The sequence below is a fragment of the Pelobates fuscus genome, chromosome 3, assembly GCF_036172605.1.
Source record: "Pelobates fuscus isolate aPelFus1 chromosome 3, aPelFus1.pri, whole genome shotgun sequence".
In the NCBI taxonomy this organism is placed as follows: Eukaryota; Metazoa; Chordata; class Amphibia; order Anura; family Pelobatidae; genus Pelobates; species Pelobates fuscus.
Window position 1 is genome coordinate 109,979,278 of NC_086319.1, and position 17,602 is coordinate 109,996,879.

General features: G+C 42.5%; 1 protein-coding gene across 2 annotated transcripts in view; it reads left to right on the forward strand.

The window, feature by feature from the left end:
* Positions 1-17,602, forward strand: part of SEPTIN8 (septin 8) — a 98,648-nt gene that overhangs the window by 41,434 nt on the left and 39,612 nt on the right. For both annotated transcript variants that reach the window (XM_063447409.1, XM_063447410.1), the window contains exon 3: positions 1,847-2,042. In XM_063447409.1, the coding sequence (XP_063303479.1) occupies positions 1,847-2,042 (196 nt within the window). The remainder of the gene's footprint in view (positions 1-1,846; positions 2,043-17,602) is intronic.

The following is a 17,602-nucleotide window of genomic DNA, read 5'->3' on the forward strand; positions in this document are numbered from 1 at the left end:
TGGTTTTTCCCCCCCGTCCCATAGTGGTTTTTCCCCCCCGTCCCATAGTGGTTTTTCCCCCCCGTCCCATAGTGGTTTTTCCCCCCCGTCCCATAGTGGTTTTTCCCCCCCGTCCCATAGTGGTTTTCCCGTCCCCCCACCCCGTCCCATGGTAGTTTCCCGTCCCCCCACCCCGTCCCATGGTAGTTTCCCGTCCCCCCACCCCGTCCCATGGTAGTTTCCCGTCCCCCCACCCCGTCCCATGGTAGTTTCCCCCCCCCACCCCGTCCCATGGTAGTTTCCCCCCCCACCCCGTCCCATGGTAGTTTCCCCCCCCCACCCCGTCCCATGGTAGTTTCCCCCCCCCACCCCGTCCCATGGTAGTTTCCCCCCCCCACCCCGTCCCATAGTGTCTTTCCTTCTTCCCCACCCTCCCCTGTCTCATAGTGTCTTTCCTTCTTCCCCACCCTCCCCTGTCTCATAGTGTCTTTCCTTCTTCCCCACCCTCCCCTGTCTCATAGTGTCTTTCCTTCTTCCCCACCCTCCCCTGTCTCATAGTGTCTTTCCTTCTTCCCCACCCTCCCCTGTCTCATAGTGTCTTTCCTTCTTCCCCACCCTCCCCTGTCTCATAGTGTCTTTCCTTCTTCCCCACCCTCCCCTGTCTCATAGTGTTCGTTCCTTCCAACTGAGGGTAATATCATCAGGCATAAATCAACCTGCTGATAATAAATTGCACTCACAGGAACCTGGATATAGGCAAGCCCATCATGAGAATATCAGCATCGAAATCTCAGCATGTTAAAGGGATTTGGTTCCTCTCAAGTGTAGTAGTTCTTAAAGACTCTGCTTAAAAATCAGCATATCTCTGCATCCAGCGGATCCAGATGGTGTGGATCACTACAGGAGCTAGCTGATACAGGAACAACAATAGTGATAACATAAGAATAAAACTGAGAATAAATGTTATTGTTGTGACCACAAGAAAAACACAACTTATCTTATTGCTCCATATATATCCCAAAGTATATTATTATAAATCCTCTGGGATTTTAGTTGCCAGTGGTTCCAATTTGTTAAAAATGGTACGATCAGGTGCACCTCTGGATGTCCTGTTTACTTGGTGGTTGTTATCTGTAAAGTTCAAACATATTCTGCCGGGATGTACAATCATTTGTATCCAAATTTTGAAAGTTCTGAGCTTTTGTAAAGCTACTTCTGTTCAGAATTAAAAAAAAATAAGTTGGGTCTTAGTAGAATCCACTACGATATAAACCAAGTTGTTTATACTTACATTTAATGTGGGCATAGATATTGCATGCCTTTAAGCAAAGCTATTCGATTCCTCTTTTGAGTTGTAATATTGTAAAGCATTTCTTGCCTCAAATCTGTTTGCACACACTAGTGTAGTGTTTCCCAATCCCATCCTCAAGACACCGCAATGGTCCATGTTTTGTTAGAATCCCTGATGAAAGGGCCTTGTAGAAATGCTTAAATCCTGTAGTGTGTAGTGAGGGTACATACGTCCATGTGCCCACACATCCTTGGCGTGACTAACGCCATCGACTAACCCTAAGAGATACTTTTTTTGTGTTTAAACCTCTACAAAACTAGTTTGACATAAACTGCCATGGGGGTTGATGCCTTCAGACTATTTAGCATGACAACCATTACAAACATCTGCAGTAGCCATGGTTCTTTGAATACTCCTTTATCTTCTAACTGTTGATCGCCACTAAACAATATGGTGTCTTCCTAAATCCTGAATTTGTCTTGTTTTTGTGGCCAAAATAAGGACATTCCTGTAGTGTATGTATTGCCTTTTCTGCAGTGGTGTTTTTTTTACAAAAAACATTTTTCCCCCTACTAGGTGAAACTGGCATTGGAAAGTCAACACTCATGAACACTCTCTTTAACACCACATTTGAGACAGATGAAGCTAGTCACTATGAGAATGGTGTTAACTTGAGACCACGTACATATGAACTCCATGAGAGTAATGTGCATCTGAAGCTGACAATAGTGGACACTGTAGGATTTGGAGACCAAATCAACAAAGATGACAGGCAAGTATCATGACTTCTTCTTTTGTTTGGCTTCAGTGTAATAAAACAAATGCAATGTTTAAGGTCTTTTAGATCTTGGCAATCACTGAAGCAAGTTCATTCATAAAGTTGATATATTTTTGGTTCTGGTTTGAAGAATTTTCATTATGTTTCTTGATATGGCTACTATCTGTCTTGGTAGGTGGACAATCAGGGCTTAACATTTGAAGTCCTAGGGATGTACATCCTCTCTCTTCTTTTCTGCAAGCATTTTCTTAAGGCGACAATATAAGCACCAAAATAACTTTTGCTTAATAAAGCAGTTTGGGTTTATATATTGTGCCTCGGAAGTCTCGCTGTTTAATTCTTTGCTATTTAGGAGTTAAATCGCTTTTGTTTCTCTTTATGCTGCCTTAGCCACACCTCCCTGGATGTGACTGACACAGCCTGCATGAAATAAATGTTCACTTTCAATGTTAACTTACTTTAGAAGTTTTTATATTCTCTGTAGATTGAAGTTTAATCACACACAGGAGACTGCTGCAAGGTCTGGCAAGTTAACAGAGCAGCAGAGAACAAACTCTAAGTTAAACTGACTGTGCCATAAAGGAAGTGTAAACATTAGATCTCACTTTACAGAAAGTGTTTAGAAAGGCTGTGCAAATCACATGTAGGGAGTTGTGACTAGGGCTGCAAACTCCTAAATGGCAGAAAATTAAGCAGTGAGACTGCAGGGGGATGATCTATATTCCAAAACTGTTTCATTAAGCTAAAGTTGTTTTGGTGACTGTGGTGTCTCTTTAATACTTCTCAGGTGACCAAGTCCTCATTGAAACCCTGTTTATGAAATGTAAATGTCAGAGAGAGGGGGGGCGGAGCCAGCGCTTGATCGAGCCAGACGTGTCTCCGTGCAGCTCTGAGTGCCGGTCCCGAACACCGTGGCTTTTTGCGGCTAATAACTCACCTGCGAGGGTCCAGTGGGAATCCCTGTACAGATGGGGAAAAAGAATAAGAAGTACCGGGCAGATCCGGACTCAGGCTCCAGAGATATTGGAGCATATAGGCACCCAACCGCACGGCCAGCACCTTCCAAAATGGCGCCGGCTGGGTCCTACTCCTTTGCAACGTCGGACAACGATAGCCACCAGGATCAGCTTCCTGCCTCACCCCAGGTCCGCTCTGTGCCCCGAGCATCCCAGGCGGAGAATGATTCTGCTCCCTCCACCAAGGCAGATATAAAAGCATTGAGGCAGGATATTAAAGATATGTTTCAGGCAGACATGGCCCTCATCCGGGAAGAAGTCACCTCACTTACTAACAGAGTGGTATCAGTGGAGGGAGACATGGGAAGCACCAAATTGGCACAATCTGCCACAGATGCCACTTTAAGCTCATTACAAAGAAAATGTGATGATCTAACCGCACAAATGGCAACCATTGAGGACAGGGTTAAAGCACGAAACGTAAGAATACGTGGTGTTCCTGACACCATTTCAAATGCTGAAACTGCCCCATTACTGCAGGAGGCTCATCTCCACACTCCTACCGCCAAAACAGGCCAAAGAGCTATTGGTGGATACATGCTTCTGTCTGCCTAAGGCGGCCAAGGCACCCCAAGAGACTACTACTGATGTATTGCTCAAGTTTGCAAAAGACTCAGACAAAGGGGTCCTCATGGGTGCTGTTAAAGGTTCTCCCACGGTACCCTTTGAGGGAGCACACCTGGTCTTTTATAGAGACTTTTCCAGAAGTACCCTCACATGGCGGAGGATGTTCAGACCGGTTACACAACTCCTGCGAGAACACTCCATTCCATACAAGTGGGGCCTACACCGATTGATAGCGGAAAGGAACGACAAGACACACCTCCTGCTGCATATCTCAGAGGCAACACCGTTCCTCCAATTCCTGGGTCTACCAACGGAGACCGTCCAGAAGAACGCACAGCCATCCTGGACAGTGGAGAGAATTATTCCCTTTGTGCCCAGAAGGGCTGCACCGGGGACTACTGACTCGCCTACCTGAGGCATAAGGAGGGAAGATGCTACTGCCAAACGCAATATTGTTAATTTCTTTATTGTTATACGTTAACTTTAAGTCTCTCATGCACCCTGGCTCTGTAAGCATTTGCCTTGCATACTTACCTACTAGTTAACCCCCACCACAAGCTAGAATGAACTTGTCAAATAGCCCCCTTATTGACGTACAAGTTCATTACCACGTTCAGCCTAAGCACAGAGCCTTTTTATATACCCTCCTGGCTGGAGTAGGCCGTAGTTACAAGTTTTGTGACGCTTTTGTTATGATTGACCACAAACCAGTGCCTTATGCGCAACACGCAGTCAGCACCTCACTATGCCAAGACGCAGGCACACAAAGCATTGTACAAGCTCCCCTAACTCACTGTTATAGCAAACACACTCTGCATGCAGGATCTTGCAGCAACTATAAATATAAAACATAGGTCGTTATTATACTGATTGTTACACCATTTATGTAAGCATTGTTGTTTTTGCCCCACAGTTGTGATGTGCTCAGAGGTCAACGCTGACCGCAAAAATAAAGAATTAAAAAAAAAAAAAAAAAAAGTCAGAGAGAGAACCGTGTGTAATCAATCGGTCAAAGCAAAAATCTATTTATTTTTTTATTTTTTAAGTATCTTATCTAGATGAAAAAATGCTAACAAAGAATAAATCAAAATGCCAGGAAGGTCTCTGACTTATGAGGTTTCTTTCATTTTTTTTTATTTACATGAGCCACATCGTATTTAAATAATTCAGTAGCCTTTATTTCATGGTATATTACCTTGGATCAGTGTTTCCAAATTGGTGTTCCGCGAAACCCTAGGGTTGTGCGAGAACAAAATTGGGGTTCCGCCATGAATTGCCCCATCCAAGATGGCCGCCGCTCCCTGCTGTTCCCAGAAGGTCGTAAACAGCAGAGATCGTGCGGTCGCAATCTTAAGAGAGAGCGAGATTGCTACACACTTATGCTTGCCTGTCCTGTGTCTGCTCGCCCAGCGTCATTTAAGGTAGGAATTCCTCCCAGCCCAGTATAACTTCATTCCTCTCTCCTTCCAGCATTCATTAACTCTTCTCTCCTCTCAGGATTCCTCTACTCCTTTCCTCCCTGTATTCCTTCACTCCTCTCTCCTCCAGTATTCCTTCACTCCTCTTTCCTCCCTGTATTCTCCCATTCCTCTCTCCACTCATGTTAAGCTGCCTTACACTGATTTGGCATATTGATCCAAGTGCAATATCAAATTTATTTTGATAAATGCTCCATGTAGTTCCATATTCTCACAAGAGCAGGGGTTTGACTTTTGGTTGAAGTGAGGCTTGCTTGCATAGTGACACATAGTGTTCATGGGAGTAGCTGCAATTCTTTCTTTAACATGAAAATAGTGCATCCGCACTATGACGTCTCTGGGCATGGCGGTATTCAGAGTTGGGGCCCTCAGCGCCCTGTGTGCTCTGTCCATTGACAGTTCTGCTGGTGGCGCTTCCGGGAGCAATCCGCATAACGTTTCCCTGAGAGTGGTGGTTAGAGCTTCTATAGTTACAGTTTCAGGGAGCCCCCTGATGCGTATATTATTCCTCCTGGAACGGTTATTGAGGTCCTCCTGTGCATCCTCTAGTGCTCTGACCTGGTCTCTGAGATCTTGTATTGCTTGTGCTTGAAAGGAGGATGTTGTTGTCACATGCTCCATCTTATCCTCCATTTCAGTGGTCCGCTTGGTCAGGTCTGCAATCCCTTCTCTGATTGGGGCCAGGTGTCTGGTGAATTCAGACGTCATGTTTGTTTTAATTTCTCTCAGGAGTCTTTGCAGGTCTGCTTTTGTAAGTGGTGCCTGCTCCTGAGAGTGACCGTGCTAGCTGGTTTCGGATTCTGTGTCAGTGTCTGGGACGCCATCACCACGTGTGTGTTCCCGCTCCCCGCGGCTGCGGAAGATTGGGGCTACTGCCGCGTTGTGCTTAGATTTTCTGCAGCCTCCCATCGTGTGCCGAGGTATGTTGGGGTCTGTCTCCAGCTAGTGGGGTAATTTTCGGATGGGTTTGACCGCTATTGTGTGCCGTTAATCGCCTGCTTCAGCGGAGCTCTAACACTTTGCCGCCATTCTCCTCGGACGCCAGGCTCCGCCCCGCAATTCTTTCTAACTACCAAATAATATCAGTAGAAATCTGTGATATACCAACAAATTTAATTCTAATTTAACAAAGCAGTGTCCTTTGGTAATAAAGTAAATTAAAGCATCATTTCATAGTAAAGCGTTCTCTTTACTCTGACATTAAACAAAAGTCCTGCTTATGTTCATTTCTTTCTAAGAGCTTTATAAAAAACAAACAAAAAAAAAACAGCATCCTTTGCAGTCAGGTAGTGAGACCTGTTTAAGTGTTCTAATTTTTTTGCTCCAAGATGGATTCAAAATCCTTCTTAAGTTCTTTCTAAGAGCATGTGATAAAGTGAAGGCAGATAGGCCTATAACATTTAACCCCAGGGGGAGTATGTGTAGTAGGCAACACAAACCAAAGTTTAGTTATGGGCCCCTGGGGTGGAGTATTTGGAGAGCAGGGTGGGCCAATGCTCCACTCCGCAGTTTGCATACAACTGGGGAAAAAAAGTTCCAGGCCAGAGTTTTGCTATGTCTCCAACCCACTGATCAGCTGCAGATAATCAGCTGCAGCAGTGGGAATAAACTACTCCCCTGCTAGGCAGGTAAAGGGGGATTGCTGGCTTCCTCCCTGGAAGCAGGTAGGAGAGATGCTATTCTCTCTTGTGAGAGAGTCAAGGAGACTGAGCACTGAGTGTGCAGAAGGGAAAGCAGTTTAGGCTGGCTTGGAGCACTGGGAGTGCAGAAGGGAAAGCAGTTTAGGCTGGCTTGGAGCACTGAGTGTGCAGAAGGGAAAGCAGTTTAGGCTGGCTTGGAGCACTGGGAGTGCAGAAGGGAAAGCAGTTTAGGCTGGCTTGGAGCACTGGGAGTGCAGAAGGGAAAGCAGTTTAGGCTGGCTTGGAGCACTGGGAGTGCAGAAGGGAAAGCAGTTTAGGCTGGCTTGGAGCACTGGGAGTGCAGAAGGGAAAGCAGTTTAGGCTGGCTTGGAGCACTGGGAGTGCAGAAGGGAAAGCAGTTTAGGCTGGCTTGGAGCACTGGGAGTGCCGAAGGAAGCATTCAAGGCTGGCTTGGAGCACTGGGAGTGCAGAAAGCAAAGCAGCAGGCTAGCTGAGAGCACTGGTAGTGCAGAAAGGAGAGAATTTGTGTTTCTTTCTAGAAGGAATGGAAGCCACATGCTAACTGAGTGTGGAGTGCAGAGATCTGACAAAGGCACTAGGTTGGTGAAACCAATCATTGTTCTGTTATAGTTTAAACCCTTGAGAGCTAGGGAACTTGATGTTAGTAAGTGCTCAGACCGAGCTAGGTTTTTGTTTATAGGGATTTGTGTTACTGTTTTTTTTTTTCATTTGCTGCTGTATCTGTGGTGGAGTTTAACAATAAAGTGCCTGGAATTAAGTTGCCTTAAAAGACTGTGCATGTCTGTGCCCAAGAGGACCATGCTACCTGCAGACAAGGATCACAAACATTATAAAAAAAAAATGCAGAAGTATATATATATATTTTTTTTTTTTTATAAAACCAACCAACAACCATGAATTTGGACAACTGGTTAAAACAAGGAACTATCAAGAGAAAAATGATTACTATTTCTAATTGTTCGACGATTTTAGAAACTGAGAAGACGATACAACAAGAAATCAAGAAAACCAGTCCAAAAGAGTTGAACCTACTGTTCCTCAAGTAGCAAAAAAAAAGTGACAAATCAAAGAAAAAAAGAAAAGCACACAATGCTAGCCAATCATCTTATCAAACAAAGAAAAGAAAATATGACGACAGCTACTTGTCATTTGTATTCACAAGTGCCAGAAATAAACATATAATTCAAGCACAATGCTTAGTTTGCAAGAAAATATTGCCAAACCGTTCGTTAGCAGCTGCTAAATTACGTCGTCATTTTGAGCAAAACCACCCAGAGTACAAAGATAAAGACATTGCCTTTTTTTTAAGCGAAAGCTTCAGTAGTATCAGAAGACTAAACAGTTTGAGCAAAATATTTGAAAATGATGATAAAAGGCCACGTACTAAAATGTTTGTGCTACGGCGAAAATGTTTTCAGGGTTCCACGATGTTGGTATACTATGTCAAAGGGCTCCACGGGAAAAATTAATTTAGAACCCCTGCCTTAGATCGAGTGAGTCAGACATTTTTGCCAGGGTGAAACATACAGTTTTTAATTATGTAACACACACAGTCATTGCTTTTTAGATGGTTAATGGATAATTGACAAAGCTCCACTGTATCATTTTAGCCTCTGGAAATAGCACCTGTTGACAATGCTAAATATAAATAATTAGAGACTCCTTGCATAATTTAAAATATACAAAACACAGAGCGCTTTACATGGGGTTCTTCAGTGTCATCTGTCCTCTCCACTGGGTTCCCAGCAAGTCCTGCGGGACCCTGAGGATTCTTGAAATATTAGAATACCACTGACCTTCTAGAATTTCAAGAATCTCGTGTTTGAACACTGCTGTGAAAAAAAGGCTAATCATATTTGATCACAGTTAAAGCAGCTCATTTGGACAAGTAGACTATTTAAAAAAAAAAAAAAAAAAAAAAAATTTTTACATGTTACATATACCAAAGGGAGATTGATTGTTTTCTTGTTGAACTGTATCATCTGACCTGTCAGCCAGCGGAGGGAAACGGTTATAGAAATTCTGTAGGGCTGGAGAAATTGTATAAAATGCATAAAGTAACTTCTGGCAGACAAAGAGCATGATTGGAATGTCACCCTTTATCCCACAATGCATCATACTGATTGGTGAACTGGGAGCCTAAAATAGTTCTTGTTCAGACCACCAGTTAGTTGGTGAGAAACACAGGTTATGTGATTACTTGGCAGGCTAGTAGTGAAGTGGAAGATTATAAAAAAAAAAGCAAAAAGGTTTGGACTACACTAAATTCAAATAGGTTTGTTTTAACTGGCTAGCTCTGCATTTAAGTCTATATGTGTAAGTGATTGCCTAATCGTCTATGTATGAGCCTATAATTGTGTGTGTAGCTAGTGTATGGGAGAGCAGATTAAAGTCGAGCTATCCATTCTCTGGGGTTTAAGTCACTGGTTAGCAGTGCTTACTAGAGTGAGCTGTGCAGCAGAGATACAAGCATCCGTCCTTACTCTGCATTGTCTAACAACGACAACACCACATGATGCACTGGGCATCTGCAGGGAAGTGCCATATGAGTACAGGAGAGCCAACAAGAATGTCCTTGTGCGCATGCAGCACCATAGGGGTTTGGTTAATTGGCATGGTATTATTATTGGTATTTATATGTCTTTCCATGTAACCTACCAATTAGGAAATTCGATTTTTGGTTAGTGCCAGGATGGCATAAAACACATTATGCTATTGGATTAATTTCCAAAAGGTAGCCTCTCTCTGCCTCTGTACTACTATTCTTTATAATGCACCAACAAATTCTGCAGCACTGTACAGTAGGTAGGCTAACAGACATGAGGGTGTTGAGGGTCCTCCGCAAATGAGCTTACATTCTAGAGTGAGAGGGCAAAGTGGCACAAGAGGTAAGGGTAGGATGTATTTCAGTTATGGGGAAAAAGTAGGTTTCTATAATAGTTTACAGTGAGGGTTAGTTTCTTTGAATGACACTGTTGCAGGAAACAAAGCAAAATTGATTACTATGGTGCGCGGGAGGGAAAGCTATTTACCATTTAATGGATATGCTTTTCTAAATAATTGATTTTTAAATGCTCTTTTGAAGGAACAGAGTTGGTTGAGAGTCTAACGGAGCAGGCAAGGGAGCTCCATAGGAAAGGCGCAGACCTTGAGAAGTCTTGAAAGTGAGCGTCAGAGGTGCGAGTGGGAACAGAGGATAGATACAGATCTTTGGCAGAGTGTAGGGGCCTGAACAGCACATGTTTGTATGGTGAGGATTGGCAGGTACGAGCAGCGTACTGTAGTGTTTAGTATGCAAGCACAAGAATTTTAAATTGAGCCCTAAATCTTACTGGAAGCCAGTGTAAGGACTGATGGAGGCATGGGAGGTGCAGGTGGACAGGAAGACTAGCCTTGCTGCCGCATTAATTATAGATTGTAACAGGGAAAGCGGAGAGTATGTACGACCACTGGGGAGCGGATTGCAGTAGACAAGATGATCGCTACATGGGCAGATGATGTCACTCACAAGCATTTACTTGGACTCTGCAGTATGTTTTCAGCTACAGCTATAGAGACCGTTCATTATCTCCCATTACAGCATGATTAAAATTGTAGATGTGTGAAGTTCATACTTTTTATGTGAAAGATAACACATTAAAGAAGAACCGTCCCACGTCAGATTTTTGCACACAGCCAATAGCGAATGTTTTTGTCACTGGGCTCTGAGTGGGGGGTCCTGAATTACTGTCAAGTTGCACGCCAGGCTCCCTGCTAATAAATCAATTCAGACTAAGGGCTGGACATGCAGGAAGTAGTGTTTCAGTGCTCTCTACAGGGTCCTAGTGCCCTGTGTGTAGTGTGAGCTTGGGCTACACTCTATGGGGACAGTTAAAAACCCTGCTGTGAAAATTGGGACTTCCCTGACGCATTTGGGAGTCATGCCATGGGTGAGGGTGTGGCCAGGGGCGCTGCTGTCCTGAGAACTTTTAGGTGACTTAATGATAATTTATGCAACTAAAATATAAATGAGTGACTGGATTCTATTTTTTTTTCCATTTATTTGGACTGATTTCTTAACACATTTATTGTAGCTTAAAGGCAGATTACTGTGAATATTATTGCTGTGGAGCTCTGTTATGCAATGAAAAACACCAACAATATGGATCTCCTAGAAAAGAGGGAAATCAGGATAGAAAAGATGTACAGATGGATTTTGGACTATCCCTTTTAAATAAGGAACCTTGAAAAGTATGCCATCAGTCATGGACCTGGAAGGCCTTTTTAGTCCAAAGATTTGACACCCCTTGTGATCCAGCTAGAGTACAAATGTTCTTTGTAGGTATGGTTGATAGATCAGCCATGTTTTTCTGGACAGGGGGTACTTCATGTTTTTGCCCTAAATTTTGTTTTTCGTAGTTTAGAAATCCCATACTGTTGAGTTCTTATTAAGAATATTCTTATTGCAGCACTTGGATTCTACGGTTAACTGAGCACCCCTTGTGTTAAATCTGTCTATTTGGGGGGGTGAACCAGTCATTATTGATATTTGGCTTTGCAATTGATGTAGAAATTACTATCTAACTTGCATTTGTGTTGGTAGACCTGATGAATTCTCAAGAGTTTATCTGCATTAGTTATGCTATTCAGTTTAGTAAATTAGGTGTAATGAATCATCATAAAGTCAAAATGATAGGATCTCACTGCATTAAGAAGCCACTGCCATGATTTGGATTTAAAATGAATCTAGAATTTAATTTAACGAAATAAATTCTTTAAAATGCCTGCAGCACTTGTCACGCCACCTTTACTTATGAAGCCGATAAAATAATATTGCAAAGAATAATTTCTAATGACACAGCCTCATTGGTCGGTGCTGTCCTATGGTTATGCTATTGACTTATCAAATCCATCTAAAGGTTTGCCATGGTCAACTGCTAAAAGGGGCTCAAATTTGCCTTTTTGTATTGCTTCCTATTCTCGATCTTTCAGAATCTGTTCTTCTTTTCTTTGTATCTGATCTATTTATCTTTAAAACATTAGACAAAGTAGGGACTACATTGTCTTATGTATTTTTCAAACGCTTGAAAATCTTGACTAGGTTTTTTTGTTAAACCAAGTAGAGCTTGCCTTAATCTTCACCCTTTGTCTTATGTATCTTTTCCTATGGCAATCCTGTAATTTTTCCTATGACAATCTTGATTTAGAGAGAAATAGATTAGAAAAGAACAGATTCTAAAAGAGGAAGAGAAGTGGAAACTGGAGACGGTCAAGTTTGAGGTGACAGCCACTTTGAGTCACCAGCCTGTTCCAAAATGATGTCGCCTCACATAGTTCTGCAACTCCCTAAATACGTGTGTGTGTGTGTGTGTATGTATATATATGTGTGACTAGTGTGATTTATTTTATTATTTAAGTGTACATATTTTTTACAGCCCAGTGTATATACGTTGCATCTTTAGTTACACCTATTGTACAGTGCTACAGAATTTGTTAGTGCTTTATAAATAATAATAAACGTTACCCTGTCATCCATAGAATTTGTGGATGACTGGTTCACTTGCTTTTTTAAATGTCTTGATGAGAAAAGCTAGTGATTTAAAACACATTTCACCTGTGATCAGGCTTTTTGTTTTACAGAAATGCAGTGTTCACAACACACGCCTAAATTCTTTTGAAATACAATGTATCAGCAAAGAAGCATCCAAGTTAACACAGAGTTCTGCTTACAGTTGATCAAGATGAATGAGTTGTTGGTTATCCCTAAGGCTAGCGCCAACAGCTGGAGCAATTCACGTTACTGAAACCTGCGTAACAGTGATGTATAACCAGGTGACCCGAGTGTTTAACCCCTCAAGGACACATGCCATGTGTGACATGTCATGATTCCCTTTTATTCCAGACGTTTTGTCCTTAAGGGGTTAAAGCCATCGTTTACTTTTTGTGATAGGCCATAATTAAAGTGATCTTTCTTTTGCTGTTTGATTAGACTTTCCCAGAAGTATGTGAGCTGTCTGGAAGTTAGTTACCTGCCATAATTGTTAGAGGCATAAATCACAGGAAAGCATTTCTACCACACGCTTTCCAGTAAAGTCTTGGAGTCTTGGCAGTGACACGAGGTGTCTGTGGTTTTTAATTTTATTAATAACTTGTCATTTATAAATCCTTTATGCTGCTGTCATGAGAAGTACGTGATAGCTGGGAGCATGTTGTGAACTCCTAGTTTTAAAAAATAAAGAAAAGCCGTTGTAACAGTGACACATATTGGAAAACCCTTAAGACTTTTTAGTCTTTAAAATAGGAATTAAGGAGACAAAAAAATGAAAATATTAGACAAAAATAAGTGAATTAGAAAATGTTTCCGCCCTGCATATTTTCGGTTAAAAATAGCTTACCTTGAGCATTTCTCTTTATTACTGCTTTATAAATATATAATTTGCTTCTGTTTTGTATTGCATTTTTGACTACATTTCTTGCCTGCATCAAAGTAGATAAGTTGTCAAATACAAATGGGTTGTGTATTTTTTTATTTTTATAGTGCAAGAGTGTACAGACAAGCTTCATACGCCACAACAGCATTATCAAGCATAGTGTGATAAACATAGATTATCAGTAACATGGCATTAGTAGGGATTGCACTTTTTTTTTTTTTTTTTTTTTTGTATGATAAACGAATAGCAATAGTAGAGTGATATTTGTCAGTAATTTAGGGATTCACTGAGGCTTAGTTCTTTGGTTATCGTAACTGACTATGTGCCCTAGGCACTGAGTGAGTGATCAAACATATATGGTCTAGCTTAAAGTGTATTAGCAAGTTATGGGAATGCCTCAAGTTCAACATTATATACATCTTTACTTCAAGGTTAAGTTTGGTGACGCTTTTTATTCGTTAGAGTGGGTGTCAGAGCCCTAAGTTTTTTAGTGTGGCATTCTAGATTGTGTTCCTCGCTTGGTATAATGCGTGAAACATGCTGTGTAAGCTGGAGGCAGTGTGTCTGGCTGAGCACAGTTGGATTTTATGCTAGGGCAGGTAAGAATGAGCTTAGATCATTGTCTCTGGGTTTCGGCTTAGTTACTTTAGTCCGCCAGGTTGAGCAGGATTTGTGTAGTCGACCGTGTCTGCGTCGGCTCCATGGTTGGTCAGCAGGTGGTTCTCCTGCGGCTCTCACCGCTGTGCGTTCGCTTGGTAGGTGCCGCTTGTGCCCTGGAGCTGCAGTTTAGTCGTCCTGCGCTATGCGTTGGCGTATGGCGGTGGTTATGGTGTCGTAGGTCCGATCTGGCAGGGTGGGCTCTTTCTAACTGGATGCAGGGTGGGTGGCTTGTTGTTCAGTCCCTCTGGCCTGTTTTGTCGGGGTTGGCAGTTGTATGGTCTGGTGACCCCTGAGGGTCTGCTGTATGAGGGCAGTTCAGTAGAGTCCCGTTTTGTGTGTGTCTCTTTTCCCCTTATTGTTTGCCCACAGCCTGTACCTTGATCTTGCCAGCATAGCCTGCCAGTATAAGCCTGGGGTAGGCTGACATGGTGGTCTGATGGTGCTTGGCGATTTCCCCTTCAGTCAGCTTGTTCATTTCGGCTGTTCGCGCACATGGCTGGCGCACGGCGGCCATTTTGCGGATTATCGCCCGCTGGAGATTCCTTGCCAGGGCGGGTGTTGAGGCCCAGGCTGCCACTCTGCTTGATGCCCTTATAGACCGGGATGACCCCCCCGGTCCAGAGGGGGGGGGGGGAAGCAAACCTCCGGCCGGAGACCCGGGAGAGCGGCCGTCTCAACCCGGCTCAAGCACCATCCAGCTCCGGACCCCGGGCGGGTTACTGTCGGCGCCGGACAAGGTTTAGGCGGTATTCACGCCCCTGTTACTGGGGGTCTGTGTGGTCCCAGTGTGGGTTCTTTGTCCCGGGTGGCCTCCAATTTGCGCCGCCCGTCGGGCCCTGGAGCGGGAGCTCAGACACAAAACGTCTGATCCCGTCGGCGGTCAGGCCCCGCCCTGGTTGTGTATTTTTAATATTTTATTATTTTTTTTTGTGGGAGGATGGGGTACCAACTTATTTAAGGAGCACTCTAGGCACCAGAACCACTGCAGCCTGATGTAGTAGTTCTGGTGCATAGAGGCTATCACTGCATTGTAAGAGGGACTTTGTGGAACTGTCCTGTATGGCATATGCACACTAAGCAAGCAGGTCGGGGTGTGTGTGTGTGTGTGTGTGTGTGTACCTATATACCAAGTTTTGGCTAGAGCAAAGACTATATATTTTTTATTTTTTATTTTTTTTTTATATTATGGCTCAGTACACAGTTTTCATTGTGTGTCCCATCTTACTTTACTGAAAGTTGTTTGATTATGCTGGGCTTTCTGTGCCAATAGCCTGTTTCAATAGCATCCCTTACTATTCTCTTTGCCTGTGATTACAGGCATCCTTGCTTTTCATTCGGCCCTTTTTTATTTAATTTATTTTTAACAATGTTCTTAGTGAACCTTTTTATAAGTACACTCTTATAAATTAAAGAAAGCACTGCTAGTGACTACTTGATCCAATTAAATCCGATGTTACTTTGAAATATGTGAAATGCAGGAATACATTTTCAATGAATGGAGCCAATGACAATCTTTCATCGAATACATTAAAAGGGGAAACTACTTGTGGCGGCCTACTCACAGGGAACCTGAGTGTCGCCACCAAGGACTCCCTTTGCCTCTGTGATTATAGCTCAGAGAGCATAGTATAGTGTTATAGCTGCTATAGCAGGTTTATCCCAAGCTCTAGTCAAGACTTGGTGTAGAGTAAAGTAGAACTAATTTTATTGGGAAATATCTCAATATCTCTTGTGACATACCTAGCACCTAGGAGTCCATGCCTGACCAGATAATTGAATTGGCATCAAGACATCTTTGCACCGGTTAACAATTTAACATAAAAAGCATGGTTCAAGTTTCAAATTCCCCAATAAATGCTGTTATTGGAAAACTGTCTTCCAAATTAGCCACTGAGACCAGAAAGGAGCTCAGATAGGAAATGGCTGGCCTGAGTTAGTTGGGAGTAAAGTTTTGACAGTGCTGTGATCATTCTCCGATCCACAGCAGAGTTCCATAGCGCTGGGTTGGAAATCCTGGTCACCTAAAATGATGGTGCTCTCAGTTTATACATGGAGCTCCAACAAGTCATGGGTATGATCCCTCACCACCTCCTCTATCTCCCCTCCAAATAACATTTGGATAGGTGACTCTGAGACCGAGAGCACCCATGACAAAGTTTTACTGGACCACGGCAACTCTGCCATCCAATGAGGAGTTGAAGGTTGCTAAACAGTGCCTCTACGACCTTCCTGCGGGTCTACGATGTGTCTTGGGCCACTTGGAAGGGTGCTGGGTTGGGAGAGGCAATTAAGTTGAAAAGTTATTTTTAGAGGTGCGTGGTGGTTGGGAGACACGTACAATTCCTGGGTGATCTGTCACACTACCCCTTTTCTGTAAATTGCACCATTGAATAAAACATTACAAATCTTTTAGAACTTTTGTTACTTTTTTTGCATTTTCTTTGAAATTTTAATCAAATTTCCAAAACTTGCTCACAATCTACATCCATGCGGCACAGCTAGAGCACACACTGCAAATCAGGTTGGGAAATACAAACATTGTTTTTATTTCTCCTCTCCTCTGTACACTTTGACTGCCAAGTGTGAAGGACAGAGCTTACAGCAATGATTGCCAGAGAGCTAAATTGGACACCCCTTGTTGTAGGATAAACATGTGTGGATTCCTACATTTAGTTTTATTCTTCACACATAAGAAGTACACATTTGTTAAATACATAGGTAAACATTAAAATTGTAAGAAGTGAGTTTTACCCTTTAATTGTTGCCCCATTCACTGTATACATGAAGTACATGATAAGAAAGGTGACCTATTTTCATTTGAGCCAGTTACCATTTTCCCTTTGACCTCGCTCCAATCCTGTGCATATTTTGTTTATTTTTTTCTTGTTCCTGTGTCAGCCCTAATGTTCTTTTTGAGCTACTCGTTGCATGTCATCTCCGATTCTGACGGAACGTGGCTCTGTTGTAAGACACGTGCCCTGCTGGTGCACTTGCTCTTGCAAACGCCTCTGGAGAAAACCTCCCATTCAATGACTTTTGACTTGCAATAAAAGGTAGCTTTGTATAGTGTTCACAAGCCTAACCCACGCTACCGCTTCTGTCTTTAACCCTTAAATTCCCCAAGAGATTTTAATATTTTTTTTTTTTAATTGTTCTATAAATTAGTTAATGCATCAACCGAATTGAAATGCTATTTGTTGTTTCATTATTATTGTTTAGTGTGAATTTTCAGAAAATGTATATACTGCATTTCCTCATGGGAGTCCTGTTTGTTTGAAATATTGCTACTTTGCTATTTGCCATATGTTTCCACACCCTTTATGGTTGTCAGGAGTCTTGTTCATCTACCCGGACTCTTCCCATATGTATAATAATGCCACAGGAAGAAAGGTGTGGACAGATTATATAGATTATAGATGTGTGTTTTCATGTTGCTCACGAAAATGGAAAAAAAAAGTGTGTGTGTCAAATAGGATAAACAATCTATAGAACACCAATGAATGTTTTAGGCAGTGTTTTGTCTGTGAAACTGTTAATGTGTTTGCCAGGCCTTCTGTAGAGCAGCAATGTTTAGCAAGAATAGTGGAAAATGTTACCAATTTTCATAACTTCATAACTTGTGTTTTGTTGTTCACAGCCCTGATCACTATTAAATTAAGAGTTGTGTGTTAAAGGTCACTACTACATCTCCAGGCATTAAATGTATGCGTAAAGGGAGAAATTTATCAAGATGAAAACCAAAGCTGCTCTGGGGCAAAAAGC